Raw genomic sequence first — 14,240 nt, 5'->3', positions numbered from 1 at the left:
AATCCAGCTCCCTTTCTGCTTTCACTGCTGTCCCTTGGAGAGGGAAAGGTTTATCACACCCTGCTAATGGACAAGGAGAAAACACCTGGGGAAGCCCATAGAAACTATGGGACAAAATATTGTTTGATGTTCCCTGCAGATGTACTTTTTTCTTTTTTTTTTTTACTTTTTTTTTTCCTTGGAAAAAAAAGTCATGCTACCATCAGGAAGCTGAAGTGGAAGAGGCACTGGAAGGGGGCAGGTTGCACTGCTGCATTTCAGTGACTCATGGTGCCCCAGGAAGAACATGCCAGAACCAGTTAGAGTCTGCTGTTTCTTCAGTGTCACCCTTGATTCTTCATCAAAGTAATTAAAGCAAAACCAACAACGAGTGGCTGGCAGTGCAGCAGCCAGAATCACCCCTTACCCTTATGGATGTCAGCAGCAGTTCACAGGGAACATCCTGATTTGGTGTTTATGTGTAGGGCACTGCAACCTACAGCAGCTGTAAAGATGCTTCACAAAATTTACGCTAATTATTACCCTAAATTTATTCTGCTGGACCCTGAGCAGCTGCAGAACCTGGTGCAACATTCCAAGATAAACACAGCACAACTTTCAAGCCTTCACTCGCATCTGGGACTCATTTTTACTTTCCACAGCCCAGTCCATGACAGAAGCACACTTAGGGACACCTCGTGCACAGCCAACACATCAAAAATCACACTTCTCACTTTGCAAACAACTCCCACTAATTTGCACTGCAGCAATTTGAGTCTTGACCAGATTTCACTGGTACCCAGCTGGCCACAAGCTCCCGAGCAGCAGCAGCTCAGGGCTGCTGGGTTTAAGTGACCCTTACCTGTGTTGGACAGTAACTTGGTGGCTTCCAGCACCTTCTCAGTGTACACTCCAGGTTCATAGTTGTCCATCTCCGAGGTGACCACGTGGATGACGCGGGCGGCGCGGCCCCGGATGGCTCCGGCCGTGCGGTCTAAGCCATCCACATCCTTTTCTTGGAGAGCAATGACACATTTGTTCACATCTTCTAAAATGTGATTCTCTGGAGGTAAAAGAAGGAGGATTTAGTTGCTGATGTCTTTTCTGTCACCGTCACCAGCATGGTAATTGCTCAGGGTGGGACCTGCTCTACAGAAGCTCCACGGAGATGCTGTCAAGCGTTAACGTGAAGGTCACTACAACCAGCAAAGAGCTGCCCTTTCACAGGAGGTGTCAAAAAAACATCAGCCCATCCACCAACTCGCCTCCACATGTCCTGCCCCTGTTTGTACTCGATTTTACCAACAGGAAAGCTCAGTTCTGCTGAGTTCTCCTCTGGTTTCTTTCCATATTCCTGCCTTATTCCTGGGCTGCCCCAGCCTTTATTTCAAACACCAGCAAACCACTCCCCTGGCAGTGCAGGGGATGGGCACCTCCCCAGCACCACCCCCACTCCCCTCGACACTCCAACAGACACTTGGTGCACATATCCAGCTTCTTCCAGAATGTTTTCCTACAGGCACACACATTCCATCACAGCACATTACACTGTCAGTTGCCCATTCCCATCTGAGACACATAATGTATGCAGTGAATAATGTGGAAAGCATTCCAGCCACACAGCACTCACTGACTGTTCAGAAAACAAACAAAAAACACGTAGGCAAGACCCGAGTTTGCAATTAGCTTCTTAAATCCACATTTTCTGGTTTTGTAAAGAGATATTTTCCCCATTCATCGAGTCCAAGAAGCCCTAAATGGGTAAAACCTCTAAGGGGATTTCTGAAGATGCCTAAAGAAACTGGGATCCTTATCTGGGGGGACCTACCCTAAAGATCTCCCAAGCTGTTATTAGACACTTCCAAACTCTGTTAGAGAACTCTTTAATGTACCAAGACTAATGTTTCAGTATCACCATCCAACACCAGCATTTGGGCTGCTTGGTAAGAAACCAACTTGGAAACATTTCTGCTCTGTCACTTAAAATAGTTTCCAGCGTTAATTACCATTGACTTAATCATTCTACACTGCCAAACCATGCAAGTGACTTTTATTCCCTCTGCAGGTACTAAAAGAGCCATTTTGCAAGAGCTGGTAGAGATGAGAAGCTCACAGTGTTGGCTGGGAGAGGATCTGGAGGAACTGCCTGAAAGAATTGCTGCGGGAAGTTACACCTGATTTACATAAAATTAACACAGCCAGGTGCAATATTGCGAGACTTCTGTACGTAACCTGGACAAAAATGACACTTGTGAAATCCCTCTGAAGCAACTGAGCTTGAGCAGGTTCAGCTGAGGGCAGGATGAGGCCCTGAGAGAACCAAGAGCAGGTTCATTAGTGATTTGACAAGTCAGTGAGCAGGCACAGGAGCCATGGTGAGCACGCAGGGGAATTAAAGGAGAGACAGCCCTGGGAGCTGCAAGAGCCCAAAAAATGCCTTGGCGCCAGGCCAAAACACAGACTGTTTATTGCTTCAATTCCTAAATGAATAAATTAAGCCACAGACCATTTAAAAGACTCTCTGGATTATCTGAACTTTAATAAAAGACATGGAGAAAATGAAGGCGAATATTTAAATGTCTGCTGATCATTTAATGCCTTCTGCAGATGTGAAGTGGCCAGAAAGGCCCTTCTACAGGGAGATAAGCCACAGGGCAGCTTGCAAAGGGAAGTGCAGGACTGTCAGGTCTATCTGCTCTGCTGATACTCTCCAGCTGGATGATAACAGCCAAGATCTGACACTGGGCTGAGCTGCTGTAAATACACCCAGTGCCCCCCATCCTACTGGCACACAGAGCACCTCTGGGGATGGGAGAAGGCTGGGGGAGAACCCACATCCAAACCCCCCTGAGCTGAGCAGGAGAAACATCCCAAAGCAACAGAACACAGCACAGGCAACAGCAAAGGCTTCTTGTCCCACCCAAACAGCTACAGGGAAAATGGTGGGGTTGGGCAACAAGGGAAAAGGAAAGGTATTTTTTCCATAGGAATGGTTTTTAGACCAAACAAGGAAATACATTAAACTGTGAAAAGCTACAGAATAAAAAGTCACCCACGACTGTCAAGCCTCAATCCACGCCCACCAAACACCTTCCACCTCCACCTACCCCCACATTAAAGGGATTAAGCAATGATTTTCCAGACAACCCCAGCAGCCTGTGAGGGACTCTGAGGGCTCCAGATCAAAATCAAAGAGCAACAGTGGGGAGATGAAGGCACAGATTGATAAATACAACTGTGCTTCCCTGCTGCACCTCCTGGGGAAGGGCTCACAACCATCTCTGTGCTGAACCTCTGCTCCAAGGGGCACTGCAGGAGCCAGGACAGGCAGCACGTGGAGCAAACACTGGGGAGCTCACACTCTTGTAAAATACAGGGCTCATCCTGGCAATGTTCACACGGAGGCTCTTCAGAAAAAACAGTTCCACTGAGATGGGCAATCTGTGGCACAAACCTCTGTCAGTAGCAGAGGAACAGAAGGCAGCAAATGGAATGGTTTTTTAAGAGGGTTTCAGAGGAGATCCAGGTAATTTCAGAACATTGAATTTGACAATTACATGGTGCTATCAGCAACTGCTCTGAAGAACAGAGATAGTGGGCACACCAACACACCCAGAGTGCTTCAGGAAGGCATTGATAACAGGGATAAGAATTGCAGAAGGTACAGCAGAGCTTTGAAATGAGGAATAATGAAACAGGCAAAGACTGGGCAGTCAGGGAAGCTCTGACTGACAAAGTGCATGGCAGAATTCTGTTTGCAAACAGCATGAAGAGAGAGAAGGGGAAAAAAACCTCTTCTCCATCTTTAGTACAAGCAGGAGCACCAAATGAAGCAAACAGGTGACAGTGCAGAAGAAGGAGGCTCTTCACACAGAGCACACTTCAGCTGTGAATTTTGCACAGGATGGTGGAGGTGCCAGCACTTTAAAATGGTCCAAAGAACAACTAGCACCAGCTTAAATGAGAAAAATCTGTCAAGGACTGTTCATGAGATAGCACCCCTGATGCTGGAGCTCCCTGAGCTGCACATCACGCATGGATGGAAGCACAGAGACATCTCAAGGCTACAGGGTTCCTTCCTTCCTTCCATCCATCCATCCATCCATCCATCCTTCCATCCATCCATCCATCCATCCATCCATCCATCCATCCATCCATCCATCCATCCGTCCCCTGTCCTGACAGGGAGCCTCCCCCAGCTCACCAGGGCCCTTCTGCTGCTGTACCTGTGAAAATGCTGTCACCTGCAAGCTCACCTGCAGCACTGTGCACGGAAGGATCCTTCTCCTGTGGTGTTCTGCTGTTACCTAAACCCAGCATCCCTTTACTTGTGGATAACTGAAACAATCTGTGGCATGAGCTGAATGGTGAAGCCTTTACTTCAGCACAGCACACAGTGGGGATGTGGGATGGCTTACACACATATTTATATATGCACACACTCATGCACTCACAAGAACTCCTTTCAATTCTGCTTACATCCCAGTTAGTAACTGATACAAACATCCTAATAACCCCAAAAAGCACTTGATATAAATCATACCCACCACGACTCTATCCACAGAGAAGTTCAGACTTCTAGCAGATGAACTGGAGTCGTGGCATTTATATGGAAAATATTTATCGAAGTTCAAACAAATAATATTTAAAGGAGTATTTATTGCTTTAATATTTTCCTACCATCTCTTTGATAACAAACACATATAAATAATTACTGAATGCACTTGAATGTCTGGAATTGTCTCAAACTACATTTCCTTGGCTCCATTTTGGGTGGTGAGCACTCACTTGAGGTGAACTCTCCTGAGTCAACCTGCCCCCACCCCAGGAAAAAACCTTCTCTGCTTACTGCCAAGCTCCTGAGAGCACAGCCATGCAACAGATTTGGTTATTTAACCAAAAATCCCAGCTCTGTTCTAACCTGCATCCCTGCAGAAGATGGGGCAGGTTGTCCTGCCCACAACTCACTTCAATCTTGTGCTGCTAAACCTGGACTGCCACAAGGGAAGGAAAGTGATTTTACTGAGTGATGCTTGTGGTGACTTCAGTCTTAAAAAGCAGCTCAGAGCTCTTGAGAGCAGCCCAACACTGGGCCCAAAGCACGAGCTGAGGAGCAGAGCTCCCAGAGCAGAGCTGCCATTCCCCAATTTTTGTTTGGTTTTTCTTTTCTTCATACTAAAAAAAACCCCATGGTCTCTGAATTCAGGACCTTAATTTTTCATCTACATTTTCTAACTATGTTCACCTGGTTCTGACTGCACACATTCTCCTGTGAAATCTCTCCTTACAACTGGTGGTTTTAGGTCACTTGAGATGCCCAGACCTGCTTGCACCACAGAAATTAGAATCCCAGTTTGCAGTGATTTGTGAACACTACTGCAGACACAATTCACATGGTTATATCTCCATGTCCTCTGAATAGAGCACAATTAAAGGATGTGGAAATAAAAATGCCCCCATTATTTTTAGGTCACAGGAGCTGATAGTGGGTCTTTATCAAGATGCTGATAAAAGGGATTATCTTGGCAAGCACTTTGCCAAATGTAATTATCAATCTATTATAATGATCCAATCTCTTTTAAAACCCCTTATAACGTTACTAAAGCTGACATGGTAAGAACATTTTTATTTTAATTAACTTGTGCAACCACGGTTTGATATTCAGTTTTGTTTACATGGCAGAGTCTAAAGTGACCTGAGGGATCATTTTTCCTGCTAGCTCCTACCTCGGACATAAACATGTTCTATTTCCCCCAGAGTTACTGGTGAGGCTTGTCCACAGCACCTAAATGGTAATTCATCCTTAGCTCAGCCAGCAATTCCAAACTTGGGACATAAAGTGTCTTCTCCTTGAGACATAGCTCCTGCTGCACCTTCCCACCTGGCTGGGCACAGGGTGACCCTACAGGTGAGGTGTGCCAACACCATCCCTCCAAAAGCCCCCTAGACACCAGAACACGTGTTCAAACCACCCCTATGCAGGACCAGGCTCTCGGGAGGATGATTATTCCTCAGCCTGGAGCCCCGATTACCTGACACAGCCAGGAAGTCATCGATGGAGGTGATGTCATCCACGGCATCCGTCAGCACACGGACTTGCCTCTCCCACTGCTCCTTGAACAGATCCATGTTTTCTTGAGCCAGTTTGCTTTGGGGTTTAGCAGCCAGAGCCAGTGCAGCGTTGATGACCTGTAAAACACCTCCTTTAAAACATACCCGATGGAACAATTACCTCCTGTGTGTTTATCCAATGAACTCAGCAGCAGACAAATCAAGTTTAATAAGTTTTGAAGAACTTGATGTTTAAACACAGAAGGGTTTAATTTTGTTGCTCTCACATCCAGCTCATAGCTGCTTCCACAGTTATTATGGATAGTTATTAGAAGTAAAAATCACTTGGCAAGTTTTCACAAGAGCTGGTTTCACCTGTCTTTAGCAGCTCGTGGTAAAAGGTGTTGCTTTCCCAGTGCAGTCTGTGCTAACTATTTTAGACAGGATGACATTTAGTACACTCAAGGCTGCACTTGGTACTTAACGAAACCTCAGGAAAAAGGTCAAAAAAGGATTAATCTTATACAGACTGAAGCAGGAACAATATGCAAACAAAAAATTAAATACATGAAATACAAAGATAAATTCTGACTTTTCACTTTTCCTTGAAGCTTCACTCTGGATTTTGCCAGTAATTGTTGTAATGACTTCAGATTTCTACTGTGGATGTGAATGAGTCACACTAGCCAGGGAACAGGAGATTGTCCTTCTGAATACCCTCTCCTAACTTTCTTCAAACCCCAGTAGCAGAATTTACACCAGATCCTAGTTTTTCTTAGCAGAAAAAAAGCTCCAGGTGCTGCTGGGTCACAGAGCTTATGCGGTGTCCACTAACTGGTCATTTAAACAACCACAAAAGCCTCTTTGAATGTGGGGACAAACCAACCTCAACAGCCTGGTCCTGCTCTTGCTGCAGCAGAGTGACCTGGAAAGGTGCCAGGAGAGAGGAACCATCCCCAGCCAGAGTGTGACAATCCCAGCCCTGTTCCCAAGCCTGGAGAGTCAGAGCTAATTAACTCACAACTCCAAGGTGTCATTTTTCTTCTCTACTTTCGGACTGTATTAATTTCACAAACTTGTCGACCAAAACATGCAAGCACCAGATGTTCCCGTTTTTCCAAAATCTACTTTCTGTACCTGCTTCATTTACGAGTGTCACAAAGCATTTAAAAAAATATCTAACTCACTAAACATGGGAATGATGGTGGTGTTAAATGTTCTGGGACTGCACTGAGTGAATCAGGCAGGAGGAGGGGGCAGCTGCACCCGAGGGGTGCCAGGAGTCAGCAGTGACAGGAAAATCCATGGAAGGGCTGGGTCACAAACCCAGCCCAGCCCCCTGGCATTGGTGACAGTGACCAACTCAAGAAGCAGCACCTGCTCATGGCTCTGTGGGGATGAACACCTCTGAAGGAACAGCACTGTCCCTATCCCCACCACCACCAAGGGCTCCTCTGCTGCTCCCCTTCCCCCAGCCAGCCCAGGCTCACGCCCGTGTGGCACCTACAGGACTTGGGATGTCCCTTTGGAATGTCCCTGCTGCACTCATGGAACTGAAAGTCCTGAAATCCCCAAAAAGCCTTGCAACACCCAAGGAAATGATGTTTTGAATTTTAAAATCAAACAGAATGAGAGGTTTTAGGGAGGCAAACCTGTCCTCTGCTCGAGAGCCCTGATTTGCAGTCCAGCCACTGCCACCTCTCACCCCAGGCTGAGGGGTGTAATGAATTACCCACCTATCAATCAAAATCTAGATATCCAAGGTTTCATGAAGATGAATCTGAACAAACAGGTTCCTGGAAACAAGAGAGATAAACCAGACAATGCTCCAGAAATCTGCTCTCACTTTTATCCTGCCAGGAACTGTCACTACAGAGCCAGAGATGGCGACGAGGTGATACCAAGGGTCAGGACATTTTCTCTGCTTTTCTCAACCTGCCTTGGCCCATCTCAGATATAAAATGTCCTGTAAGCACTGAGACAGGGCAGCATTAATGCTGCAGGAACATATGGCCTGGGTTCCTGGGAGATGTTTGTCTGGACACAGCAGCTGTCTGCACAATTCATCTTGGCCAACAGCGCATGTGAAGCCCAGATGCCCACGTTGAGCACCTCGTCACAGGTAATGGCAGAGCTGTCACACACACAGGGCTCTGCAACTGCTCACAACCTCAGCCTGTGTGTCCTCACCAAACCCAAGCACAGGACGCACAGGCTGAACCACCCTCCTCTGAACAGGCAGCTTGCTCAACTGGGAAAAGTGTGTTTTGTTACACATTACAGCAAAAATGTATGGCCAAAGTGAAATGTATTCTATAAAAATGGTCAAGCAAAAGCAGTGTTGGTCTCCCTTGCAGACATTGCTGCAGTAGGGAAGCAGCCAGCAGTGCTGGAGATAGGGAAACCTGGTGGGGATATCAAAGGTTATCCATGGTGCTACAGCACAGGAGAGCCTCACAGGTGTGAGTGTGCTCAGGGAGAAATTCAGGGCAGCACACAGAGCTCAGCAATCCCTTTTTATAGCACATGCTCCACATCTCCACGTGCAAAGTGGCCACAACAGGCAGCTTTAGCAGGGGTGATAAAAGCCTTCACTCTGAGGAGAGTTTAGCATTCAAGTGGGCAAGTCTCACACCTGTGCCTGAGGAAATGTGATCCCAGGGAACACTGACAACACTCTGCATGTGATCTATCCCAGGGAAAATACTCCGGTATCCAGCACAGAGCCACTGATTTATTTTCCAACAGATGCTCAGGGAGACATGGGAAAATGACAGGGATGCTGCATCTTAAATTAAATAGCAGGACTACAATCCCTTTATTATCTAAAAATAAACACTTTCAGGGGGAGGAGGAAACACTTTTTTGGGGGAAGGGATGGACCACAATACATGTTTACTTCTCTGAAACACGTCAAGCATTTTGGGCAATTACTTTAAAATACCAGTAACTCTCACAGGATGGAGATAGTCGGAGTTAAAACCCCAGGAAGATCATGACCAGTCTATCTGAAACGCAGACACTTCCATGTAAAAAAAAAATAACAAAAAAAATAACAAAACAAAACAAAACCAAAAAAAAAAAACAAAAAAAAACAAAACAAAACAAAAAAAAAAAAAAAAAACCAAAAAACCGTTTGGTGATTTCAGGGAAATATTTTGTATTTCAGAGCTTTTCAAGATGCTGCCAGAGCACTGTGATCACAATGACTCACTGAAGTTGTACAAAGGAAAGAATCAAACAGGGACATTTTGAGCCTATCCAGAAGGAAATGAAGCATGGCAAGAACACACACTATTTTTATCAGCATTTTGTTTCATGTAGCAATTGCAGTGTTGGAGTCAGAACGCTCCACGCTCCCTGTCCTGCTTCCATCCAGCTCCTTGGAGCTCTGCCCTGCACCTCACAGGCTCAGCACTGCAGAGATTGGAATGGATGTCTCCATCTGCACCTCAGAGTCCTCAGCCCTTCCATGGGAAGGAGCTGCTGCTTTTCCTTGTTTCTACATTCTCTGTTGAAAGCAGAGATGTCAGAGCTGGTTGTGCCCTTTCCCCTTTGGAAAGCTCTCCAAGGCTTCCCTGCAGTGACTCCTGCCTGGGTTATAACACTCCAGCAGCCCTCTCAAAAAGCTCAGCTATTCTGGCCAGAAAACACCCAAACCTCAGATAAACCTGTGGGTAGATCACAGCCACTGGGTCAGGCAGAATTAATTCTTTTAGGCTAAATTTAGGATGGCTTCCAGCCTCAGCTTTATAGCAACCCAGCTGAAACCAGAGAGGCCAGAAGAAAGCATTTCTTACAAAGAACAATTTTGAATACTTGGCTGGCATGGCCAAAGGAAGAAACACCACCTGGGAGAGGAAAACTCCCCCTCCAGCTATTTGCACTGCAGTCCCAACCTGTGGTATCTTCCTCAGTGCACACCATGTCTGACCCACACCCATTTCAGTGGCTTTAAGCATTTCTTGATTTTTGCCTCAGTCCTTTTGATAAGAAGCTTTTGCTCCTGCCAGGAGAATGTCCTTCCTGCAGCTGCTTTAGTTTTTCCTTGATTCCTGTAGTATTGATTTTAGGATGTTACTGTGCCCCAACAAGGAGCAGATTTTCAGTTTCAGAAGCTCTGAGGTGAATCCCCAGTCCTCTCCCCTCACTAGACACCAAACATCTGCAGTTCCTAAGTAACTCACTTGGGCTTGGGGTTTATATAAAGATCTTGACTCACCAGATTTCTTGTGGCATTTGGATAATGAGTTGGAAAGTAGCTCTGTGTCCTGCAGATCCAGGACACTTTGCATTTGTAACAAAGAAAAAGCAAATAAAATAAAGCTCACCTATCAGCTCTCATCTCAGGGGCAGGACAGTGCCCCAGTGGGGATGTGAAATCAGTTTTACACAGGAGGATGTGAGAAGCAGCCCACCAAGCCTCCCTGCCCCTGCCCAGGTGGATTTTAATCCCATATTTCCCTGTAATAAAGCAAGCATGGCTTGCTTCCTGGCAGTTCATAAGAGGCTGCTCATAATTTAACTTTACATACACAAGATGCCAGAGCTGCCTTCAGTGCTCACCCTGCTCGTACCCCTTCCCTGCTCCTCAATGCATTTTGCTCTGAGTTTTAAATGTGGTTTATGAGGAGGGCATTGAAGTCACTACCAGTTACATCCCAGGCCAGCTTTGCATGCCCACGAGTGTGTGTGCCAGCCCTCCACGTCCTGCAGTACAGCAAAAAGCACTCTGCAGGCTCTGATGAGCTGAAATGCCTGCAAGCAAAACACACAGCAGATTGTTTTACACTCTCAGAAGCTCTAATGGCAGTGACCAGCAATGAACAGAGGCTGATGCACCCAAAGAGGAAGGAAAAGTTTCCTTTGATTTCCAATACTTTGTTCCCATGTATAAAAGGCACTTTGAGCACTTTGCTTTCCTGGGAGTTACACACAGAGTGACTGCAGGGATCTCTGCAGAGGTGTTTACTCATCTTGTGGCAGTGCTTGTTTACTCATCTTGTGCAGGAACGACCCACAGATCCACACTTGTGCTGAGTGGCTTAGAACCACACAATGGGCTGGGCTGGAAAGGACCCTAAAGCTCATTTCATCCAATGGCAAGGACACCTTTAATTAGACCAGGCTGCTCCCAGCCCCAGTGTCCAACCTGGCCTTGGGCACTGCCAGGGATCCAGGGGCAGCCACAGCTGCTCTGGGAATTCCACCCTGTGCCAGCCCTGCCCACCCTGCCAGGGAACAAGTCCTGCCCAATATCCCATTCAGCCCTGCCCTCTGGCACTGGGGGTCCAGTTCCTGATGCAGAGTCCCTCTCCAGGTCCCTTGCAGCCTCTCCAGACACTGGAGGGGCTCTGAGGTCTCCACACAACTTTCCCTTCTCCAGGTGAGCACCCCCAGCCTGGCTCCACAGGGGAGGTGCTGCAGTCCCCTGAGCACAGAGCCCTTCTCTATCACAGCAGTGTTTGGTATTTGCTATAAACACTATTTGTGTGCTGGGTATAGATAATTATCCTATCAAATTCCCCTTCCATGAAGAAAGCATTTTCTTTTGGAGCTGAGGGGTGATTTTGTAGTCCCCTTTTTCTGGATTTTTCAGTCCACGTAGAAGCTGCAAGAATTTTGGTGACATTTATCTTGCTTCATTTTGCATTTCACTGGCTTCAAATGCTGAAACTTTGGGGGTCTCAGGGACTTTGTGTCTCTCCTGGAAGCTGTTCCACCACTGTGCTCCCCAAATCCTGTGATGAAACAAAGGACCCTTACTCACTGACATGCTTCTTTCTAGAGAACTGAATCCTTTTCCTGCTCTTTGCTTATTTTTATGCACCAGTAACTGTTTGAATTTCTAAAATTGTTGCTTTTCTGGTCAGCCTTGGCCTGTGCTGGCAGCTCTTCCCAGTGAGCTTGGGTGATGCAAATCTGCAACCCAAGTGTTAAGTTTTTAATAGAAGCATTTCTACTCAATGCCAATAAAATGTTTCAAGCACCTGTAATTAAACAGTCTGGAGACAGATCTGCTCGTTAGAACATTCAAAAAATCTGACAGTCTTTCAAAGCGATGAAAAAAGGGGACAATTGTTTGATGTTAAATCTTTACTGCAAGAAAAATGAAGTTCTCTCCTTCTCCAACAGCCACCAGAGAACTGGTGGTGACTGGGGACTCAAGGAGAACTAAGTCTGCTGGTCACACTTGGGTTTGGTTAATTTGAGGGGTGGCCTGCAGGGTTCTTTTATTTCTCTAAGATACTCCAACTTTTAAACAAAAGTTTCTGGAAGTCTCCATGGGATTCCTTCTGCTTTGGTATTTTGTCTCTGTGTCAGTAGGTGTGATCACATATGAGCCATCTGCCTCATCAAAAATCTATAAGCAGCAAATGGCTTTTCAAGCAGCTCAAAATTGGAATAGAAGGATGTGAACAAGCAGTTATTAAAACAAGATGTTAATACGAGAAGAGCCAATTTATTTTTATTAAAAATATAATTTAATCCAAGAATTCTCTGGAGTCAGTTTGATGGGCGAGGCGTGTGCGTGGCAAGCAATTCCCACACTCCAGCAGGTATGGAGGGGTTTGGGAAGGACCTGGTGCTCCCAAAGTTTTGTTGGAGGATGAGATCTTTGGGATGTGGTGGAAAAACACAGCCAGCCCTGCCTTTCATGGGGAACAGGTCCTGTGTGCCCTGGGGCAGGTCTGTCCTCTGTGTTATGGGAATGTGCCAAATAACTGGCCAGCAGTACCCTCTTCCCTCTGAAGAGAGAGGGAGTTTGAAGTTATTTGTCAAATCACCCAGGAATTATCGAACATGAGTCCTTTTAGGTACTTTTAAAATGAAATTTCCTGATCCCAGAAGCTGCTCAGGCTGCAGGGCAGTGGGCTCCAGCTTTGGCTGGCAGAAGCAAAGACCCAAGCTGCTGGGAACTGCACGCCACAGTCCTTCCTTACAGCTCTCAGCCCGACTGCAGTTTGGGTAGGAGTCTACAGATGGACTTCATGGAGGCTGCAAAAACCAAGAAAGTCAATGTACAGCTGGTAAAGGAGCTCCAGTGACAGCAGACTGTCACATCAAAAGGCTGCAGCAATTCCTGCTCTCGAGAGCTGGGCTGGGCCATTCTCACTGTTGGTGTCTAACACCTACAGCTTGCATGAGCAGGAACACTCTGATGGTTCAGCTATCTTCCCAGGCATCTTTAATGCAAAATGCTGTTACAAAACAGCCTTTGCAGGCTCCCAAAGCAAGTCCTTCCTGCAAACAGAGCACAGACACAAGAGCTGGCAGAGAGGATCCAGGTTTCTGAGTCGAGATAAACAAAATCTTTCCCTAATTCACCATTGCAAGCTCTGCGTTCAGTGAGAAGGAAAAGAAAACTTCCCAAAGGCAGGCACAGGCAGCTATTCCAAGCATCTCACAGCTCTCATCTTCCATTTCCATTAACAAAGACAGTTTAAGCATTTTTTTTTAAATTTTAATTTAACTGCATTGATGGAGAACTTTGCTCCTTCACCTTAACCCCCTCCAGCCCAGCCTGTTTCCCAGCACCCGGCAAGGCAGGGCTGAGGGAACTCCTGCCAGGTGCTGGACAAAGCTGCTTCCTTCACACACAGAATTCCAGCAATTCTCCACACAAAGAATTCAGGCAGGCTTGTAAGTCAGGGCTTGAGGAAGAAAACACAGTGACCTACTGAAGCTGCCTTATCTCTGCCCTGCAAAAAGCCAGACTAAAATCACCCAGCTGCTCCAGCATAGCTCATCCCAACAGCTCCTCCTGCACCCTCAAAAGTGAGTTCTAAATACCCCATTAAGGCTTCAACTTCACATTAATTTCTGTGCTAATTGGCTGGGGACCCACAAACAGGAAGGATGATGTTACTCCTGAGGAAGAGCTGATTTCCAGTAACAAAACCACGCTAAATAAATTGACTGCTTGTTTCTGTAGAGACCTTTTGATGAAAAATTCTCTGCATTTTCTTTTCCCTCAACGAAAATTTCAAACCTGATGAGGTCTGAACCCAGAGGTGACAATGGCAAGGACTGCTTGTCAATACCAACAAAACTTCCAGGTTTTCCCCAGCCAGTTTGAAGAGTTGCATGTTCCTTCCTCCTGCTGCCAGTTCAATGGCTCCTGATGGCAAGGGAGTGAATTACAGCTCTATCTGAGCTACAGCTTTTATAATTAACTCTACAGATTGATTTCTACAGAAATCATTCTT

The 14,240-nt window shown here is 46.2% G+C and overlaps 1 protein-coding gene across 4 annotated transcripts in view; it reads right to left on the bottom strand.

Annotated features, from left to right (window-relative positions):
• The window catches only part of CTNNA1 (catenin alpha 1), a 100,218-nt gene that overhangs the window by 13,808 nt on the left and 72,170 nt on the right, over nt 1-14,240 (bottom strand). For all 4 annotated transcript variants that reach the window (XM_062501853.1, XM_062501854.1, XM_062501856.1 and 1 more), the window contains 2 exons: nt 6,012-6,168; nt 842-1,042 (listed from right to left, as the gene is read on the bottom strand). In XM_062501853.1, coding sequence (XP_062357837.1) covers nt 842-1,042; nt 6,012-6,168 — 358 coding nt within the window. The remainder of the gene's footprint in view (nt 1-841; nt 1,043-6,011; nt 6,169-14,240) is intronic.

This window comes from Cinclus cinclus, chromosome 14 (genome assembly GCF_963662255.1).
Source record: "Cinclus cinclus chromosome 14, bCinCin1.1, whole genome shotgun sequence".
In the NCBI taxonomy this organism is placed as follows: domain Eukaryota; kingdom Metazoa; phylum Chordata; class Aves; order Passeriformes; family Cinclidae; genus Cinclus; species Cinclus cinclus.
The sequence above is the reverse complement of the archived record's forward strand: the minus strand, read 5'-3'. Positions and strand labels throughout refer to the sequence as shown.